The sequence below is a fragment of the Pelecanus crispus genome, chromosome Z (genome assembly GCF_030463565.1).
Source record: "Pelecanus crispus isolate bPelCri1 chromosome Z, bPelCri1.pri, whole genome shotgun sequence".
Lineage (NCBI taxonomy): Eukaryota > Metazoa > Chordata > Aves > Pelecaniformes > Pelecanidae > Pelecanus > Pelecanus crispus.
This window is the reverse complement of record NC_134676.1, coordinates 35,954,278-35,974,140: the sequence shown is the minus strand read 5'-3', so window position 1 is coordinate 35,974,140 and position 19,863 is coordinate 35,954,278. Positions and strand designations below refer to the sequence as shown.

General features: G+C 38.1%; 1 protein-coding gene across 1 annotated transcript in view; it reads left to right on the top strand.

Moving 5' to 3' along the window:
- Positions 1–19,863, top strand: part of MPDZ (multiple PDZ domain crumbs cell polarity complex component) — a 91,569-nt gene that overhangs the window by 22,685 nt on the left and 49,021 nt on the right. Inside the window, exons 9-18 of the mRNA XM_075726462.1 lie at positions 1,452–1,540; positions 3,207–3,402; positions 4,733–4,822; positions 6,819–6,898; positions 8,137–8,283; positions 8,907–9,074; positions 10,035–10,220; positions 12,982–13,191; positions 14,808–14,924; positions 17,402–17,560. Coding sequence (XP_075582577.1) covers positions 1,452–1,540; positions 3,207–3,402; positions 4,733–4,822; positions 6,819–6,898; positions 8,137–8,283; positions 8,907–9,074; positions 10,035–10,220; positions 12,982–13,191; positions 14,808–14,924; positions 17,402–17,560 — 1,442 coding nt within the window. The remainder of the gene's footprint in view (positions 1–1,451; positions 1,541–3,206; positions 3,403–4,732; positions 4,823–6,818; positions 6,899–8,136; positions 8,284–8,906; positions 9,075–10,034; positions 10,221–12,981; positions 13,192–14,807; positions 14,925–17,401; positions 17,561–19,863) is intronic.

The window sequence follows — 19,863 nt, the reverse complement described above, 5'->3', positions numbered from 1 at the left end:
CTGGCTGGGCATCGGTTGGTTGGTGGTGAGCAATTGTTTTCATTTGCATCACTTGTCTTTCTTGGGTTTTATTTCTCTCTGTTATTTTCCTTGTTATTACATTATTATTATTATTATTATTATTATTATTATTATTATTATTATTATTATTATTATTTTACTTCAGTTATTAAACTGTTCTTATTGCAGTCCATGAGTTTTCTCATTTTTACCCTTCCAATTCTCTCCCCCATCCCCCTGTGGGGGGTAGTTAGTGAGCTGCTGTGTGGTGCTTAGTTGCTGGCTGGGGTTAAATCATGACACCTGGGAAAACAACAAACTAAGAAAAACAGAAGAGAATTGTCAATGATGTGACTTAAATATATTTTTAGTCTTATTCTTCCTGAGCTGAATATAGTCATTAGAACAAAACACAGATTTAGACCTGCTTCCTGCTAACTTTTGTCATATTGAGGCCCAGTAAAAGATGAGTTTCGGGCCTGGAAAGGCACTAGGGTGTCTTGACAGCTGGTAAGACCCATTTTGTAGTGGATTATCTTCCCATCAAATGTATTCATTTAACAGATCTGGAACATTTGTTGAGAGAAAGTAGATTCTGTTCAGAATTCTGGTATCTGTTACAGGCCTCTGACCCTCAGACCTGATTTCATGCCAGTTCATGGTAGTTTTTTTCTTGATTTCATGTATGCTATGCAGAAAATGCCTGTAGGAACTCCATAGATTTTCACGTTACTGAGCTGTAGAAGTTGTTTCAAATTCCAGTGTGTTTTTCCTGAAATGGATTTATTTTTGTAAAATGTCCCTCCTGTAGGTGTTTCATATATATGACTTTTCCTGCTGCTTCAAAATAGGTAACTGTCTAAAGTGGTTCTGCTTTGGGGTTTGGATTTTTTTTTTTCTTTTGTGCCTTTTTTTTTTATTGGATCAAATACTGACAGCTGTAGTTAAAAGCTGGCGCAAACATAAGTTGTAGTCCTGCTTGCTTATAATTTTCTGCTTTTGGTTATCCAAGTATGCATTTTCTTAAGCGATTATTAAGTACATAGAAAATACAGAATTTACCAGGTTAGTGTACTCAAGCTGAATTTTCTGTCCTGAAGTTTTAAATCTGACCAAGAGTCAGAGGTATGTTTTTTGTCGATGTTGGTTTCAATATTTAGATTAAAATAAGTTAGATTATTTCCTCTTTTGCAGCAAGAATTAGGAATTTAGCATTGTAAGATTTTGAATGAAATCTGGTCAATGAATGCTGAAGTTAATCAGGCTCATCCTGTAGGAAAATGGTAATATGTATCTTTTACTGAAAGTGTATACTTGATTATTTTACCTGGAGATTGTGTTTTCTTTCTTTTTCTCCCTTTGGCTGGTGGCATTAGTTGGAGATTGTTGCTTTAATTAAATTGTTTCTTCATAAATTGGTTAATTTAATTTTCGCTATTTCTTTGTCCCAGAACCTTCTGGAATCTTTGTGAAAAGCATTACAAAAGGCAGTGCTGTTGAACATGATGGCAGAATCCATGTAGGAGATCAAATTATAGTTGTAAGTAAACACAAAGAAATGAGGTCGCTTGTTTGCAAAACTCTGCTTCTTTAAGTTGTAAAGAAATGCTCATATAGTACATGTTTGAAACATTTAGGATTGGTGTTGAAATGGTAAGTCCTTTTTTGACTGAGTATTCAATTGCATTATCTTTCTGATTATGCTACCTCTGTGTAACTTGTGTTTCTTAAGAATATCTGTGTCGTATGTGTGTATCTTACCAGGAGGTGCTTTGAGACTGCTTAGTAAAGACAAAGTTTCAAAGTTTGATTCAAATTAAGCAACTTTCTCAAAATAGTTTTTAAAAATATGTCGTTAAAGTTTTAGATGCTCAGAGAAGGAAGAAAATACTTTCATGCATAAATGCTAGTTTTGTGGTGAAAATCAGGTCATGAATGCAGGAACCACATTTTTGTGGCTGTCATAGATCTGGCCTTGCACTAAGAACAAATTATGGTTTCTCTCCAAGTACAAATGTGGTTGCGTGTTTATATGTGGAAGTATATATGGTTTTTCTAATTATTTTAATGCTGAGTACAAATGGCTAAAATTGTTTATTCCGAAGTTTGATTTCTTCTTCTACTTCAGATGCAGAAGGAGAAAAAGATTTGAGTGACCTCAGACAAAAGAACAATAAATATTTTTTAAATATGGTTTGTTTAAGTGTGGAGGAAAAATTAAATAATCTCAGCTCATTTTTAATTACTTTATATTTAGAAGAGCACAAGAGTTGGAAGAAGTTCAGAGAAGGGCAATAAAATGATTAAGGGTCCAGGGGTAGTCATTCTTCATGCAGGAGGAATTAAAATAATGGAATATGTGTGTTGTATAGATAGACTGAAACAACTACAGGAGACAAAGCATATAGTATTGTTAGAAGTATTTCAGAAATTAAAGGTGCTGAGAGGTGAGATGGAGAAAGAATAGGATAATACAGAGTTTGCAGGGAGAAGGAGAATAAAAAGTAGGGTGTATCCCTAGTAAGGGATAAAAAATTGAGCAATGCCAAGGTCTTGAGTTTCAGGAAAAAACCCTGACTTAATGAGATAATGGGGTGTCTTCAAACAGAAGAGGCCAAAATCTTGTTCTTTAAAATATTAAAATGATGGGCTGGCTGGGACAGTGTTTGGGAATTGGACTTCATGGTGTTCAGGGGTAGACTTCACTGTGTCTGAGGTTATTTGGCCTTGGAATGGCTGGGCTCTGTAGTTCTTTCTACCACAATGGAAGGATGTTTCTCTCTTCACCCTCACCTCCCCAGCTCTCCCAGCCATTGCTGTGTTGGTTTATTCACTCAGTATTTTCTCCTCGGAGGTGGGGATGGCTGAAGCGATTGAGCAGGCAGGCTGCATGATGTGCCCTGCACAGCACGTGCTGTCTCCTCTCCCACCTCACAGAGCAGATCTGCCTGGCCCCACTGTAGTGGGCACCCAAAGCACTTCTCCCCACTTTGCTGTGGTACTGGTTGTTACCTAGTTGTGGGGCACTTCAGTGAAAGCGCTTAATGTGTCCAATGTCGTTAAGTCATCCAGGTTTTTGTTCTGGTCCCTCCGCTTCCTTTCTGCTCAGGCTAACAGATGCTGAGAGCTCACCATGTTTTTTTTTGCCCTGAACATCTTTTTTCTGAGTGGTGTCTTGTGGGCTGAAAAGCTGCTTAATCCTGCAGGTGGATGGAACAAATCTTCAGGGTTTTACTAACCAGCAAGCAGTTGACGTTTTGCGACACACAGGACAAACAGTTCGGCTCACTTTGATCAGAAGAGGGCTTAAGCAGGAAAATCATACTCAGCCACAGGAGGACTTCAATGCTGCTATTGAAAAGGACTTACTGTTCCAAACAATGGATAGTAGCACAGCCAGAGGTAATTAGAAGTGGCTTTGTTTTAAAGTTGGCTTGAAACATTTTTCTCCTCAATTGCAAACTGGAAATAAAATGGGCCAGATTGATTCTGGGTAGCTATTACTGATGGCAGAGCTGCTGTATGTGAGGGGAGGATTTGGTCTACTATAGTTTGGTTAATCTTCTGGACACAGTGGTGTTTGCTACATTTTCAAAGTGAGTTGTTGAAAGCTCTGCTCTGCATTGCACTTCTGGCTGCATTGCTTCAAGACTTTGATCTTGCACATCTTCAAATGGTAAGAAGGCAGTAAATGTTTTATTCATGCTCAAGGGTGAGAGCTGCATTCAAGAGCAAGCAAAGAGATACCCTCCACCATGAGCAAAAGCAAGTCTCAGGTCCTTCCACTCTTCCGTGTCAGTGTCACAAGCTCGAGGTATGAGACGAGTGGCCTATATCTAGAGCTTATTAATAATCTGATAGGGCATTAACTACATATGTATACAAAGTTCAGAAGCCAATGACCAATATTAATTTTGCTGCTGATGAGATTAGTTAGGCTTAATCTTATACTGTGCACGTGTTGAAGTATATGTGCCAGATCTTGAAAGTCAGTGTGTTTGAACAGAATATCTGCACAGAGGCCGAATGCACAGATTTTTTTCAGCTACTTGTGTTGTAGGTTGATGTCAGCAGAAATATGTCACAACTTGTAGACTGAGGCATAATCCCCACTTTGCACAAGGTTTTGGAAGACCCACTAGTATGTTATCTTTGTGGCATCTTCTCGTTGTCACCTTTAGCAAAAATTACAGAGGAAATGCTCAGAAAGTGCTCTTTCTCCAGCCTGGAGGTGTTCAAGACAACTGACAGCCAGCAACATACTTAACAGAACTCCATGGTAGGAGGGGCTTTCTACAAGTGAAAAGTCTGTCAGGTATGCAGGTCTCCAAGTCGGTAGCATTTTCATTTTTTGGTGTCAGCTTCCTGAATTGCACAAAGGAAACAATAGGAAGAAAAAAAAAAAAGTAATACAAGGGCACTAAGGAATGTTATATTTATATGTTTTCCAGTAATGTTTCTTTCAATTGTAGAGATGCAGCTACTGATAGTTGTGCTTTTTTTTGTTGTTTCATTGAAAAATTCACTGGAGAAGGCAAAACATTAACAGAAGACAAAATGTCTTTAAAATATGGCATTTCTTCTGGGTCCCTCATGCCAGATTCCATTTGCCAAATATGGATTCTCTGAAGTCCAGTGGGAGAGAGTCAGTGCCCTGAGGCATTCCTGTGAGCTTTATGAATATTGCAGTGCATAAAATAGCTGAGAAGGCTGCTGCTGCTTCTTTTTACAGATAACAGTGAAATAGAACAGGGATCCCCATCACTGCCATGCAGTGCCAGTGTGGTAAATACTGGAGAGGACATGAAACAACAGGAAACAGGTTTGCAATGTTTCGTATTTTATTCTGTGAAAATGCATTTGGGTGTGCTTACACAAAGATCAGGTGTTTTGTGTGCCTTTCCATCTCCTGTGTGCTGTGTAGCTGAGGTACAGCTAGAAAGTGAAAGTAATCATACATGTAAGCATGTACTCAAGTGCTGTAAGATCATTAACTACTGTGTGTCTCTGAAAACAGTTGCGTGTCACAGATGTCACATGAAGCAGTCTGCTTTTGCTACATACTCAGCCCTCTTTTTAGTCTAGTTTTGTATTTCTACTCTTTTTAGTCTAGTTGCATATTAAACTTCTTCCCTCCTCATTCCCCAACATGCCTTATCTTTCTAGCTGTCTGTAGCTGCCCAGCTGCAGTTCCAGGACTTCTGCCTCTTCTGATAAACTTCCTTTTCACAAATTCCTGAGCTTGCATTCATTTCAATCTGTGTTCTCTGATAATATTTGAAATTCAGTCAGTTCTGGTGCAGTGATATGCTCTGACATTTGCTATGCTCTGTGAAATCCTTACTTTCTAATGCGTATTTTCCTTTCCCTCTTGAGCTGTTAGTGCACTGTGCTGCATTTCAGAAGTCCCATGTGATGATATATTTTCCGGATTGAGAAGGCACTTGGTGTGTTTTCTAACATTTTCCTGCTTCCAGAGCTAGAGGGAAACTGAAAAGCATCACCCATATGAGTTCTGTAATATGTATCTGTTCATAACTCGTGCTTTCCATTATCCTGGAGAACTGAAGAATTTCTTTTTAATGCCTTTCCTTCAGATATTGCAAGGTCTCTGCTTTGGGGAAAATACTGTCATACTTGAATGCCACATAACACCTGGCTTTATTTTTAGTAATGTTTCTGAGCAATGACTAGATTTAAAATAGTGTCTGAGGCTGTTAGTCACTTTAAATTCTTACTACAGGTCAGTGAGAGTTGAGAACTTAAATCTTGTAATGAAGATTCTAGTCTCTGCCTGTAATGAGCTTTCAGATCTGGAGAGTTTATTTTGATACTTACTGTAGGCACAGCACAGGCCATGGTCCTTCAATATGTAGGGTCCTGTTAAATCTGCTGTGTTTGCTGGCTGTTGTATCTAAATACTGCTTTTTATTGTTTCCTGCCCTAGAATCTAAACAGTGTGAATGAGGGGCAAATAAGCAGGAGGAAAGCATTTCTCTGCTTTTCCAACCTGCAGATAAACTTTCAGTCAAGTTAAGAGTTGCTGCAGTTTGCTGCCTGGCCTGTCATTGCATTTTTCACAGCATCGTTACTTTTCTCCCCTGCTTCCCTTCCAATTTCATTTCTGCTCTTTAGCTATTAGAATTATTTCTCATTGTATGTGTGCACATACATTAATCTAACAAAAAAAAAAGAAAAATAGCTAGCACTTGAGGTCTCTCACTGCCCTCTAGGGCCTACAGTTTCAGAAAATCTTTTAGAGTTGTGCTTATAGTTTTGGAAGTACAAAATCTCCGGTTTTTGTTTGAAAACGTTTTTTGGACACTCTTTGTAAAATGCAGGGTCTGTCCAAAAGGATGAGTATGCAGTATCACATGTGTAAGTATTTTGGCCATCCCCCTGAATCAGTCTGATCAGCCTACATACAGTATGGTTTAACAAGTTCCGCGGGGCATACATGTAACTTTTTCATTTGCATTGTGCCCATTATCTTGTAAAGTTGCTCAACACTGAGGGTAGTTTAAATATGTGTCCTTCCTTCATGGCCATTCACACCAAACTTTTTGACTGAACTTCATGTCTTTCAAAATACACAGTTAGTTTTGCAGGCATGGGAACTAATACTATTTTGCAGGTTTTTTTTCTGGTAAACCCAAGCCTGGTGAGGCAAAACAGGTCAAGTTTTTAGTCGTAGTTAGGAGAGCTCTGGCACCATGGGAATAATTGTGTAGTCCTGCATGGTCCATATACTTTATCAGTTACAGGAATAGACAGGACATTTTACTTTTTGTCACAGTAATCTCAGACATAACTTTTAGATTTCCAGCTAACTACTACAGAAGAAGCAGCTACGAAGGCAAAGTGGCAGAGGATTATGGGTTCGAATTATGAAATAGTGGTAGGTAAACTTTGACTACTATTACTAAATGCCCTTTGATCTGTCCTATTATGTTGCTAACATACAGATACAACAAATATGGTTGTATTGAATTTGTTTATAAATATCATACATATGCTCCTTAATCTGTTGAGATTATTTTATTTTTATTTTAAATTTTGAGTATAGATATGTATTTTTCTGTATTGATTTTAGCAAAATAATCACAGGCTTCTTAGGTTACTGTGCCTATGAGTATTGTTTCGCAGATTTCCTAGCTTCAAGAGGATGAATCTGTATTAGAGGAAAAAGTAATATTTAAGGTGAACTTCAAAGTTCCCTTCATTAGCCTGGATTTGAAGCTAGTGCTTGAAACATCCTACCCATTCTGCATACTGAATGAATTGTTTGATGTAATGATCTAAATAATGCATAGGACATTTGCTGTAGATACAGTTGAAAAGCAGTACTTCAGTTTAGGACTTTATTTCAAAATTATATGCCAGAGCTGTATTCTCTGCAAAAGTATATGCTATTAGATATTTGTTGTCATACACAGTTCCCACTTGTTTACACTGAAGTGGTATGTGATCAAAGTTTCAGTTTTTACCTGACTGTCCCCTGATGCAAGCATTTGTCACATTTTCGCACAAATGCATTGCAAAGCCTCTTACCCATCTGGCGTAGATCATATTGGATTGGGCTGTGTTTCAGTTTCTGTGCTTAAGGGGCTTTTCTTCTTGTTCTTGCATAAGAGTCTGAAGCACTGTATAAAGACAAGTAACAGAGCAGGTCTGTGATGCTGACTTCCTATGCACATGCATGGGGCGATGTAGTCATGTTACTCTAGACAGGGTGTTTTGGTCTGTTGTGGTTCCTGGATAACACACTGGGAATCTGTAACAGTATTTTCCTTTCCAGAATAGTCTACTATTTTGCGATTGTGTAACTTTCACTAAAGGTAGTCTACAGGTTTTCGTTTTCATCTGGCATTTGTTTTTCCCTCTCAATGCTTTTCATCTTATTGGGAAGTTGGATTCTTTCTTTTAAGCTGCAGTTGTTATTTCCCTCAGTGTTGTTGAAAAACCCAAGTTAGTCATTTTGGATGTTTTTGCAGGCTAAAAGTCTGCATTACACATGACAATATTTCTGGTTTCTCACTTCTGGAATATTCACCTCATTGTATGTAAGTTGAAATGGAAAGTAACAGGTACAGCTGTAAATAAATCAAAACTAACCATTTCTTAATCGTCTTTTAGGTGGCTGTAGTTAACAAATTTAGCGAAAGCAGTGGGTTAGGGATAAGCCTTGAAGCTACAGTGGGACATCATTTCATCAGATCTATCTTACCAGAGGGGCCAGTTGGACGGAATAGCAAGCTGTTCAGTGGAGATGAGCTGCTGGAAGTAAGAAAAAATACTACTTTGTCTTAGTCTGCATTCAGTAAGATTTTTGAGCAGTGACTTGCTTCTCACAGGTTGTGACTTTGGGAATGTGGCATATCTGACTGCATACCAACCATAACTAGAAGTGCTTGAGCAGTCATTTCATTGGTACTTAGTCATATTTATGTGAATGCATATGCTTACATGAATTTCTCAGCTGACAGCTGATTTTTCAAGTACAGTTCAGGGTCACCAAAAAAGAATACCTAGCAGAAGCATTAAGATTTGATAGGAATATCCCTACACAGTGAAGGGGCTAAACACCTATTAGCTTTTCTAAATAATTTTCTTAGAACTAAAATGTGAATTTGGTTCTCATGAATGCAAGAAAGACGAAGTGACAGAGTATGTGGTGTTTGTAGGGTGGTGTCACACAGTTTATGAGACTATCCATTCAGTTCAAAACTTACCTTGGTGCTGATTCTGAGTAGAAATTAAGGGTCGACAATGTCCATTAGCATGTGGTTTTTGTTTTGTTTTGGTTTGGTTTTTTTAAATCCGGTGATTAGTGGGTTGGTTTTTTTTTTTTTTACCCATTTTTGTTCATTGTACTTCTAAACACTGTGTGTTCTTTATTTATTGAGGTGAATGAGATCTCTCTGCTTGGAGAAAACCACAAGGATGTGGTCAATATCTTGAAAGAACTGCCTGTTAAGGTGACAATGGTGTGCTGTCGTCCGGTAGCTCCACCCATCGCTCACCCAGAAGTACTGGAGAGTCTAAGTCTATCTGAGGTTCAGCTCACTGAAAAGGTATTTTGTCTTAAAAAAATCACTGAGAAAATGACTGTTTCCTGGAGACAAAACATACAAAGTTCTTGTACAAGATTAGAAAATATGTTTTAACATTTTAGGACTTGGAACCAGATACATAGGAAAAGGCAAATTATGTTCATTAACCGTACTTAGGCCAAGGAGAAGATGACAATCCTGGTAGGTCATGGGCAGAAATGTTCTGCGATGCAGGTCTATCTACCCAAGTACTTAACTTCTGCAGGTGGCCTGTGGGGGTAAGGCAAACTGAACTGTGTGTTCTTTAGAATATGAGTATATTTAATCTGTTTTTGAACTTTGCTTTCTGGGTTTGTGCATCCACTGGCAGACGCACTTCTGTCACTCATAAGTGCAAAGCTCTGGGAAGCCTAATATACTAAACATGTAGGAGTGGTCTGCCGTGTAGTATACAAAGCAGTGACATTTCTATGACACAGTTAATTCTGAGTTCTGGGCAACGCACCAACTTCAGCTTATTGTTGCTAAGCTTTTCTATGAAACCAAGGGAAGAGAAATATATATGTGTGTGTGTCTTTTTTTTTTTTTCCTTAAATGTTCTGACTCCTGTCAGTGCTACTATGTTTAGATCAAGGAATATTTTTAGACACACCATTTAATAACAGATATTTCCTGTATATTTGAATACATGTACTAATGAAGTTTTCTGAAGTTTTTAGTTTGACAGAAATTCCATTTTGTAAATATTTTTTTTCCAGTGAGTACTTTCATATACTTGCAGCATAGCTATTTTGTTAAAAGGTTATGTGAATTCTGTGCTAGCTTTATCAGACTTGTTTGGTAACTGCTGAGTGCTTGCACTTTCTCTGTGTTTATAGAAACATGACTTAGTTTTTACCTTATTCTTGGTGAACAGAGTTTTATCTCTGCAGATTCACAAACATTTACATTTTGTTGGTGAACATTCACTGTTTTTTTCAGGCTCACGTAGAACTTGGATTCATTGGCTCATCGGACACAGAGGGAACAGCTTTGGAAATAGCTAACGAGGGTCAGAGTATGGAAGAGGTGCAAAGCTCGTCTCTGGCGATGTGGGAAACAGAAGTGCAGCACATTGAGCTGGAGAAAGGGAGTATGGGACTTGGATTTAGCATATTGGACTACCAGGTAACTTCTGCACTGCTTTCTTTCAGTAGAGGACAAAATACTTGGTATTGTTTGAATCTCGCAATATGATCTAAATACATATTTTAAGGGTAAGTTTTAATGGAAGCCAAGCAATACAGTAAAGCTAAATGGATGTCACTACTGGTAGGCATCCCACTAGCTATATTACTTACTCCTCTTACTGTATTAAGACTACAGGTTCTAATGATAATGGTCATACTGGTCCAGAAAAACAGATAATCTGTAACATACTAAGGTCTTCAGAAAGCTCATCTGCTAGTGCCCTGGGGCAATGAATGATGTAGTCGGTATATTCAGGCATTTAGCTCTGTATTGTGCACCTGCAGTGAGGTGCTTAGGGTAAAATCCAATAAAGGACTTAGGTGCTTAAAGCAGGATTTACTAAAATCCAGAACTGCAATTCTGAAATCCCTTGATTAGCTGCTGTCTGTCCAGGACGTGCCTAAAGACCCCCATTCATTCTGTGTTTGACTTCAAAATTCCTGGGTATCTCAAGCTGTGATTCTTGGTGTGTCCCAGTGAACAGCTCAGTGCCTGTCTGCTGCCTGCACTTGGTCAGGATCCCAGAAAAAATGTTCCTCCTGTTCCCAGTTGTCACAGTGGATGATTTTTAATCTGTTCCAAGTCAAGTAATTTCTCCCTGCGGTCAGCGTAGGCTTTTCCCCAGCTGTTTGGTGGTGCTGCAGGAGCTGGTCTCCTCCCAGATCTCTGCTGGATTTTGTCCCTAAGAGTCTATGCATTTGCATCTGGAGGTCACTTCCAGGTGGAAATTATGCCCACAGGGCACTGCTTAGAATTAATCTGTGCCTCAGTAGTATTTTGCATTTGCACACTGATAAAGGTGAAGAGCAGTGTAGTTTAATAATCTGAAGGATAAAGGCATAGTCAAGTATCTGTTTTATGAAGCAGTAATTAATCTTTAATATGTTACTCATGATGCTCTGGAGTGAGACACCATAGCTCAGCCTGAGTATTTGGAGTCCATATCAGCACAAAGTAAAGAACATTTTTGATTCAGCCTCTTCTGAAGCATTGACAGGAATGGTGGTTGCCTGTGTGGTTAGTTAGTGAATTTTGTTTATGGATGGTAATATTGAAGGGTTGTGGGAAGCACCTTAAATTGTTTTATGTATTTTGCAAAGGTGAGTTTGATTATATCCTACATCTGTAGTCAGATTTCTGAAACATACCTTTTTTTTGATGTTACAATATTTGTGATTTGTCCTATGCTCCTCCTTTGAGATCTGTTAAAACATTTTGTCACAAAGTTTCTGCTTTCATATAAGACTTTGAACAGTAAGTTTCCAGTGAGATGTGTTTTCGTATTTGCTGTTTCCATCAAATTTTCCATTAATTTTCAATGAACAGTGACTAAAATTAAGGACAGTTTTGTTCACTAATACATTCCTCATGTTTTGTACAATGGCAGGCCTGTAGGAAAGTCTACATAATTTCTTACCCTAGGGAAGACTATCACATACACTAGAGTAGGTGATTTTTTTCAAAAAATGTGTCATGCAGTGTCATCTAAAGTGACAGTGTAAATGCTTGTTGTTAAATTAGCGAGGAAGGTGTCAGTGTTCAGGGTTAAGCACTATCTCCAGCAATGCTAGTTGTATTTCCACTTGTGAAGTGTTTTATTGCTCCATGGCACTCTTCTTGCTTCATTAACTGCCATAAAGAGTTAAGGGTCGTCTTGGTGTCCTTCTCTCCCTCCCTCTCGCAATGCTTCTCTCTCACACTAGTTTTCATCAGTCTCCAAGTCCTGACGTTTTGGGCGCTGCCTTGAAGGTGTGCATCCTTTCAGATGTACATCTTGTCATGGAAACTTGTTACAGTTGCATGCCACTTTGCAGATGTTTGCCTTTCTCTTCCTTTTGCTACCAGTAAGCTGGTACATTATTACATTTCGCTTTTTTTTCTGTGCATGCACTCAAGTCAGTTGCCATGTGTTGGAAGAACTATCATGTAATGATGTTCCTTGTGAATGTAATTCTATAAGAATCATGCAAATGTGTGCACCTGTGATAATTGTTATAACAGAATCATATGTTCCTGCTCTTAGGATTTGATGCTAGCTTTTTTATAAAAACCAGTGCACTGAAGGATGCGGACTTCAAAGCAGCTTTCTTTTTTAAAAGCAAACACCACTTTTTTGTCTCGTGTTGATTAGAGTGCTGTAGTGGTATGTTCCTATCTCCCATAAAGTGTTTAATTAGGCATGCACAAGGACTTGCCTTTTAAAAAGTGTGTTCTCAGCTGAGCAAGATCTGGTGCCATGAGGTATAAGAGAGTTATTAAAAATAAGCCCTTTGTTCTTCCAGAGTGCGTGTGTTAACTTTGCCCCAGGCTGCACTGCCCAGCTGTATTCCCAAACCACTGAATGTAAGGGAGGATGAAGTCTGCAACACTCTCATTGCAGTAGGAAGTGTTTGAATTTCTGGTGTGTAATTACTCATTAAAGTATGAACAGCACTCTGCAGTTTAGCAGTATTTTATGCTGGAGAGATGTGATGGGACATCACCTAGAAAGGAGTAATAATTTTTACATTTAAGAATTTAAAATAGGTGAAAGTCTAAACCTATGGGCAGTATGGACAAGAGGGTATGTTCCTGCTGAGGGTTCATCTGGAGCAGAACTTCAACTTTTTTAATAACCCAACTCTGCATAAAAAAATAGCCTCTCAAGACATCAAAGAGTAAAGAAAAATAAATGTTTTTCTTCCTTTTACTTAATTAGGATCCTGTTGATCCAGCAAACACTGTAATTGTGATTCGCTCATTAGTTCCTGGGGGTGTGGCTGAGCAAGATGGCAGACTTCTTCCTGGAGATCGGCTTATGTTTGTCAACGATATCAACTTGGAAAATGGCAGTCTGGAGGAAGCAGTACAAGCACTAAAAGGAGCCCCAGCAGGAACAGTTAAAATAGGAGTTGCCAAACCACTGCCTGTAAGGATTTGGGAATTCGATGGATACTTTTCATGTCATTTAAGCTGATACATGATGATCCTGACTTCTGCATACATGTTGTGTGCTTTAGGGTACAGCTGGGTGGCTCAAAACATCCAGAAACTGTCTTTAACAAATTCCTGTATCTCCTTGCATGTAGGAGTGGCCTTTGTAGTGTATGACTGGTGTAGTGATTGCAGGACCTGGCACACCTGTCTTGCAGCTGAGAAAACAGCGAAGCGTCTTGCGACCAGCACAGTCTTTCAAGGCTGCAAGTTGCCAGGCATAATTTTGTTCACTTTACAAGATTCTCTGCATGTGTGAGATGGTGACATAACGTCAGTTTTTTGTGGTTTGCCTATAATTTGCCTATTCCTTTGCTTTGCAAGTTATAGTACATATGCAGTCATTGTATTTGGACTGCACACTTTATGTTTAAAGAACGGTGAGTAGTCTTCAGTTCATATACCTCAAACTGGTTGTTCAGGTTACATTTTAGAAGGTAGTCTGTAACAATTAGAAGAATGAAGTTGAAGGAGACCTAGGCTTACTGAGATAATGTTTCAGTAAGTATGCTAGTGGACTAGTGTCCCTGGTGTGTTAAATTCAAATCAGTAGAATGGCGTCAGTTTATACATACAAAGAAGATACCTTTCACTATATTTGTAAGTCCAAGTAGAGTCTTTGGGTTTCATTTTTGTTTTTCATGAAATGACAGTCTTGTAATCCTTGTGGTTGCAGATAGCAAATTTTCATTCTTAGTGGATCTTTGTGGAGAGGGTGGGAGTGAATGGCTGATACTTAGTTACTAGAAACTTTCCTTTCCATAGTAAGAAGGTACTTTTTAAACTTGCTTCGTTAAATTTGTTTTTTGTAGTGGAGACTTTGTGTTACACACTAATGTGTCTTGCAGATCAACGTTTTCATACTTAAGAAGATGTCACTCTAAATGAGAAAATGCACGGGGGTTTTGTTTCTGTTCCCAGCATTTTGTAAACATTCAGCATTTGCACTTTCATATTTCACATATTATGCTTGACAATTAATTAAACATTGTGAATAATCACTGGCTTCTTTGCAGTACTGAATCAACGCACCTAGCATCAAATTCTGTTGGAAAAAGCTACTGGTTTATAGTCAGGACTATGTTTTGTCCTCTTGAGGCTGTTCCACCTGGCAGACAGAATCTTAAAACAGAGACAGCGGTTGCAGTCTTCCCACCTGCTAACAAGATTACTCTGCAGCTAGCAAGGTTGTAAAGGCCTCTGCTGTTAGGCTCTTTCCCTGGTGGCAGCTCTGATGGCAGTTTTAGTATGTATTTAGTAAGAGCAGAAATTGAAAAGGAGTTTAGGCTCAGCTGTGGGCTCTGTGGTATAGATGGATAGGCCTTTTTCATTACTTGGGGATGTAAAATGAGATGTGAAGCTGAATCAATTCAGGTAAATTTGAAAAGAAAATAATTGTCTCTTTACCTGCCCAACACTGTGACTGTGATTGCAATGAACTCTTCACTGCATTTGGAATTCATTTGCCTCTCTGAACCCCCACACATAATGCACTCTGCACACCCTGTGTCCTGGCCGCTCATCCAACTCAGAGCTTCGTTCTTTCTGCAGCTTTCACCAGAGGAGGGCTATGTGTCTGCTAAGGAAGATTGCTTTTTCTACACTGCCCAGTCACTTGAGGAGGAGGGGCCAGCTGATGCAGCCCTCTTCCATGCTGAGCTGGCTCTGGTTAGTGGCCCAACTTGCCAAAGATTTCTTAAGTCTTTGCATTTTGTAATGAAAGGGTTGCTTTGTCACTGTTCATGCTTATTTTTTAGCGTTCACTGTCACCACATTACTGATCCACCATAGTAGGGACGGATCCCCACATGGTAGAGACTGGCATCTGGAGATTTTGGCTGTTTGCATGAGCTGTGAATATGGCCTATGATATATTAGTTGCTGGGAAAAAAGGAAGTATTTTGCTGAGATTTTCAAAAGTACATGGCAACCCACTTCTTGCATGCACTGAGTATCCCTTTGAAAATCTTACCTTATGTAGAGAAATGTTCATGTGTTTATTTTGTAAATAAATCTTTTTGCCTGTATATCATAATACATCACTTCTCTGCCTTGAAAAGTTTTTGGAACTCTCTTTTTGCATGTAAGCCAGCCTTAAAAGGAATGCTGTCTGTCTTCAAAATCTGCCAACGCTTCCTCCTAATAGTGTTCTTTAGACTTCAGCATCAATCAGTGATTATGAGATTTGCAATGTCAAAAGGTATTCACTTGTACAAACAATGCATCTTACCTGAGCATTCAGTGCCTTACAGAGCCCAGAAGTTACTAATAAGAACTCGCATAAAAAAGACAAAGGAAATAGTACTCTACAAAAAACAAACCAACCCCCACCCCAAACCGGAATATAAATATATTCTGAGTATGTCTTCTGATGGTTATTTGTACTGATAGTGAAGTTATTTGGCCGTCATTTTCTGGGGACATGAGTAGGGAAGCAGTTCCTACTAAACCCCAGAAATTAATTCATTAGAAAAAACCAAAACCAAACAAAAACCTGAAATGGATTCTTCCAAGGCAGCAATCTCTGAATTACTGATTCCAGTATGTTTGCTATTTTTTCACATTTGCAAATGACAAGCTAATTTTAATAACTTGCTTTTAAACAAGACTGCCTGTTTTTTTGTCTGCAGTTTGTTTACCTTGGTACAGTAGTTAGATAATAGGATTTGCCTTATTCTGGTAATTGAGAAGAAGTATGAAGAAGCCAGGTTATATATTGTAAATATACTTTAATTAAAGATGTGTTGAAAAGATCAGATTAAAACTTAAGTATTTAAAAATTTGATTTCTATGTGTGATTCATACAAAAAATGAAAACTGTGAAAGAACAATGAAAACATATGGCAGATAGTAATATGGTTAAATTGTCAACTCTGTCAACTGTCTAATTAAATGTGTAAAATATGAAATTGAACATGCAGCCACCCAGCTGAAGATGTGTTTGCAGAGTGCACTCATGAGATACTGTTTTTCATAGATAAATCTACACTTGGATTCTACAGGTCTGTCCCTGTTTTTCACAATCGCTTTTTTTAGGGCATAGCTTCAGTAACACTAGTCTGCATTTTCCAGAAGGTGGGCTGAGAGTAAGTTACACTCAAGGAGCAGTTTGAATTAGCTGTTAAGTCTTTAGGGTTGAGACAAGGTACCCCAAAAAGGAATCAAGATGTTGAATCACTGCAGACTGCTGTTGTGAATCTGACATAATGAATTCATAGTATGATTAACCACAGAGGCTGAAAAACAACACTTAGATCCCATCTCTGCAGTTGGGTGCACTTGGCTGCTTCATACACAGTATGGTCATGGCTCTGAACTTGCTGATCATTTCTGTTAGTGTGCACTGCTTTCCTGAGCTCTGCCAGGGGAGAAGAAATTGTAGTCAAAGTGTAGTATGTGAAGCACCATAAATTAAGTCTTTTAGGACTTAATTTTATTCTAGTATTTGAAAGTATATGAGTCTTAAAAAAAAAAACGTATTTCATTTGAGGGGAAAAAAGCAAAACATACTGCCCGTGTCCATAACTGGAAGTCTTTTTAAAATTTTATTTCTCATGTAAGACAGGAGAATTATCCATATTAATCCTGTTGTCAGTTGTAAAATATTTTTGAAATCATAAAATCGTGTCATAAATATTTCTTGTAGATGTATTGGAAAACATTGCTGTTTCCAGAAGATTATTTTTGTACCTTTTAAAACCAACAGAACTTAGGAAGTTGGGTGGAGGGAACATTCCTGATAGGTGGCACTAAGTGAAGCTCATTGTATTTTCAGTGCTAATTCTTCTAAATTAAAATTAAAAAGTAAAAAAAAGAGCCCTAAACAAATCAAAATTTTGAAACCAGGGAGTACAGCAAAATTCTCCAAACACCTTATACTTCTATTAACAGGTGTCAGCCTGTCTCAGCCCTGCCACTCATTCCAGTTGAGACTCTCGCTTCAGATATTCTTTGCAACCTCTGAAGATGCAGTAAGATTCTTCTTACTGTGCTGTGCAAATGTAACTTCAATGTAAAACATAGAACGGGAAAAAAAAAGAAGGAAGGTGTCAGTCAGTATGTAGCAGCTGAGGTGCATGTGTTCGGGGCTTATGTGGTGTGAAGGTAGCAGATAGCCTGGCTGATTGAATTGCTTTTGTTGTTAGGTGGACTCCGGCGAGGCAGATCTAGTGGATGAGTCCACCTTTGAATCACAGTATTCGCTAGAGAGTGACGTCTTCCAGGATTCCATAATAGCTCTGCGTAGCAGTGCCTGTAGCGGTGAGCTGAACTACAGCTTCTCTCTTCCATTGTCAACTCCCAAGGTAAAAAAAGAGGATGGTTTTATTGATGACAAACTTTTATTAGAAGTGTGAAAAGGCTGTATTAGTTATAAATGTTCTATGTCATCCTGGTTTGAACTGCACTATTTGTTACCAGGTTAAAGTGCAGTTTTGTTTAGGGTAGTGCTGGTGTCTTTCAGACGTCCGTGTTGAAGAGAGAGGCAGCCTAGAATTGTATAGCCAGATAAAGTATGGTGAGAAGTTTGTAGTGTTAAAGCTGTGGTGAGAATTCTGCTACAAAAACTTAATTGTTATTACTCCAGAGCATAGTGAAGAGTGGCAATGCAAAATAACTGTGTTAGTCTACAGTATTTTAGGTATGAAAAGCAAGAGAAAGTTTTCATCCTAAGCTTTGCTTTTATGCTTCATAGTTAGTATGTTTGTTAATTCATTTTCTGTGTTCTTGAATGAAATATTCTTAATGATATTGTAATTAAATCTGTATATATCAAACCTCTGATTACTAATAATTTAAAGTCAGTAAATGACGATAAGCTCTTTAAGAGTATTACAAAGATCAGTATCTATCTTCTTGCTCATCACATACCCATAATTACTTGATTGTTTGTATCTGAGTCGGTGTTTTGTTTCTCTCCATGGTTTTTCATGCTCCTTTTTCTTGGTAATCTATAGATTTATTTCGCTAATCCAGAGTCTTCCAAGTAATTTCTCCTTGCAGTCATCTTTGAAAACAACATTGTAGGGATTTCTTCCAGGGTTTGCAGTCTGTGGTCTTGAATAGAGTAGCTGCTGCTTTTTCCTCCACACCTGAGCTGCAGTAGCTCCCTTTATCCCTTCTGGAATATGTTCAGCCCTTGTGAGGCACTGGTTGGAAAGCTAAATTCATCTTCTAATGGTTTCTCCTAATCCACAGAATAGCACATCTCTGCTGTGCCCGTGGGACAGATTGCGTTGTTTAACTCTGTAATTGTTACTTAAACGGATTATGCATTTTGCATGCTGAGAAGCATTTTATGAGATAGAGGCTGGATTTACATTACATATCACATTGAGGCTTTAGAATTCTTAAGTTATTTTCAGCCTTGACTTAAAGATAACTTCAGTTTACAAGGTTTTTTTAAAGATAATGGTCCTGACTTTTAAGTGTTCCTCTCTGTGCACCAGCATGAAGTGAGTAGTAAGTTCTCATCAAGTAACATTTTATGCTCTGCAGTTATGAGTGACTTCACAAAGTAAACATAGCAAAAAAAACTGTTGATAAAAGATGACTTTTGAAGCAAGTGAAAAGCAGTAAAAATGAAAAAAATTCTGTTAGATGCTATGAAGAATGCAGAAGTATTTCAGCTGTTTCTGACTCTAGGGCAGTTGACAGGTTCCGAATGCCTTTGGTGTTGCTTTTAAAATAGGGGATGAAAAAATCCTACTTAAAGTCAAAGTGCGAATGCTCTAATGAGGCCACATGTTGCTGTAGTTACAAATGCCTGAAATTATGTTTGTCTTCAAAAATTACAGCATTGGCTTTTTTTAAGTGAAACAAAAATAAAAATGGCCATATGCTGCAACTCTAATATGTATATATGGCATATGGAATAAATGTTGAGTATGATCTGGGTCTTGTTTTCACTGATTTGGAAATGGATACAACAGTCTTAAAAGTAGATGTCCCACCTTTCTTTGAAACCTAATGAAATAATTTAAATAGATTATAGTCCTGGTGGTGTGTCCTCCAAAAGGTAGGAAATTGTTTCATTGATTACATCATGCAGAGTAGTTACATTTAGGCTTTTCTCAATTATCTTCTCAGATGTTACTTAAACAAGTTATTTATAGGTGAACCTTTTTGATGATTGTCTGGGGACAGACCATGCATGTATGCACTTCATGAAAGATTAGAAAAACTAATTCTAAGGCCCTTGATACAAAATGTTGCAAAAATCCCAAAATCCTGGGAAACCTGTTTTTCCTACTTTTTGGAAAGGGAATAGAAGAACTAGTAGGACCAGTGAATAACAACTAAGACAGATAGAGGTAGACGTTCTTGTGACTACATTTACTACACGTAAGAGAAAAATCCCTGATGCTGATACAGAGCCTCTAAGTCCTTGATATATCTTTCTAATATCTAATGGCCTACATGATTTCAAAATTACTTATTTTGAAAGCTGAGCTAGAGAATATTTGAAGATCTTTTTTTTCAGAAGGTTATGATTATTGAAATCCCTTAAAATATTTGAAATGCAGGACCTTGGAATCTCGAAAGTCTGAACAAATTTTGTGTAGAGAACTTAATCCTAGTACTGCAGCCATAAGTGGTACACTTGCAA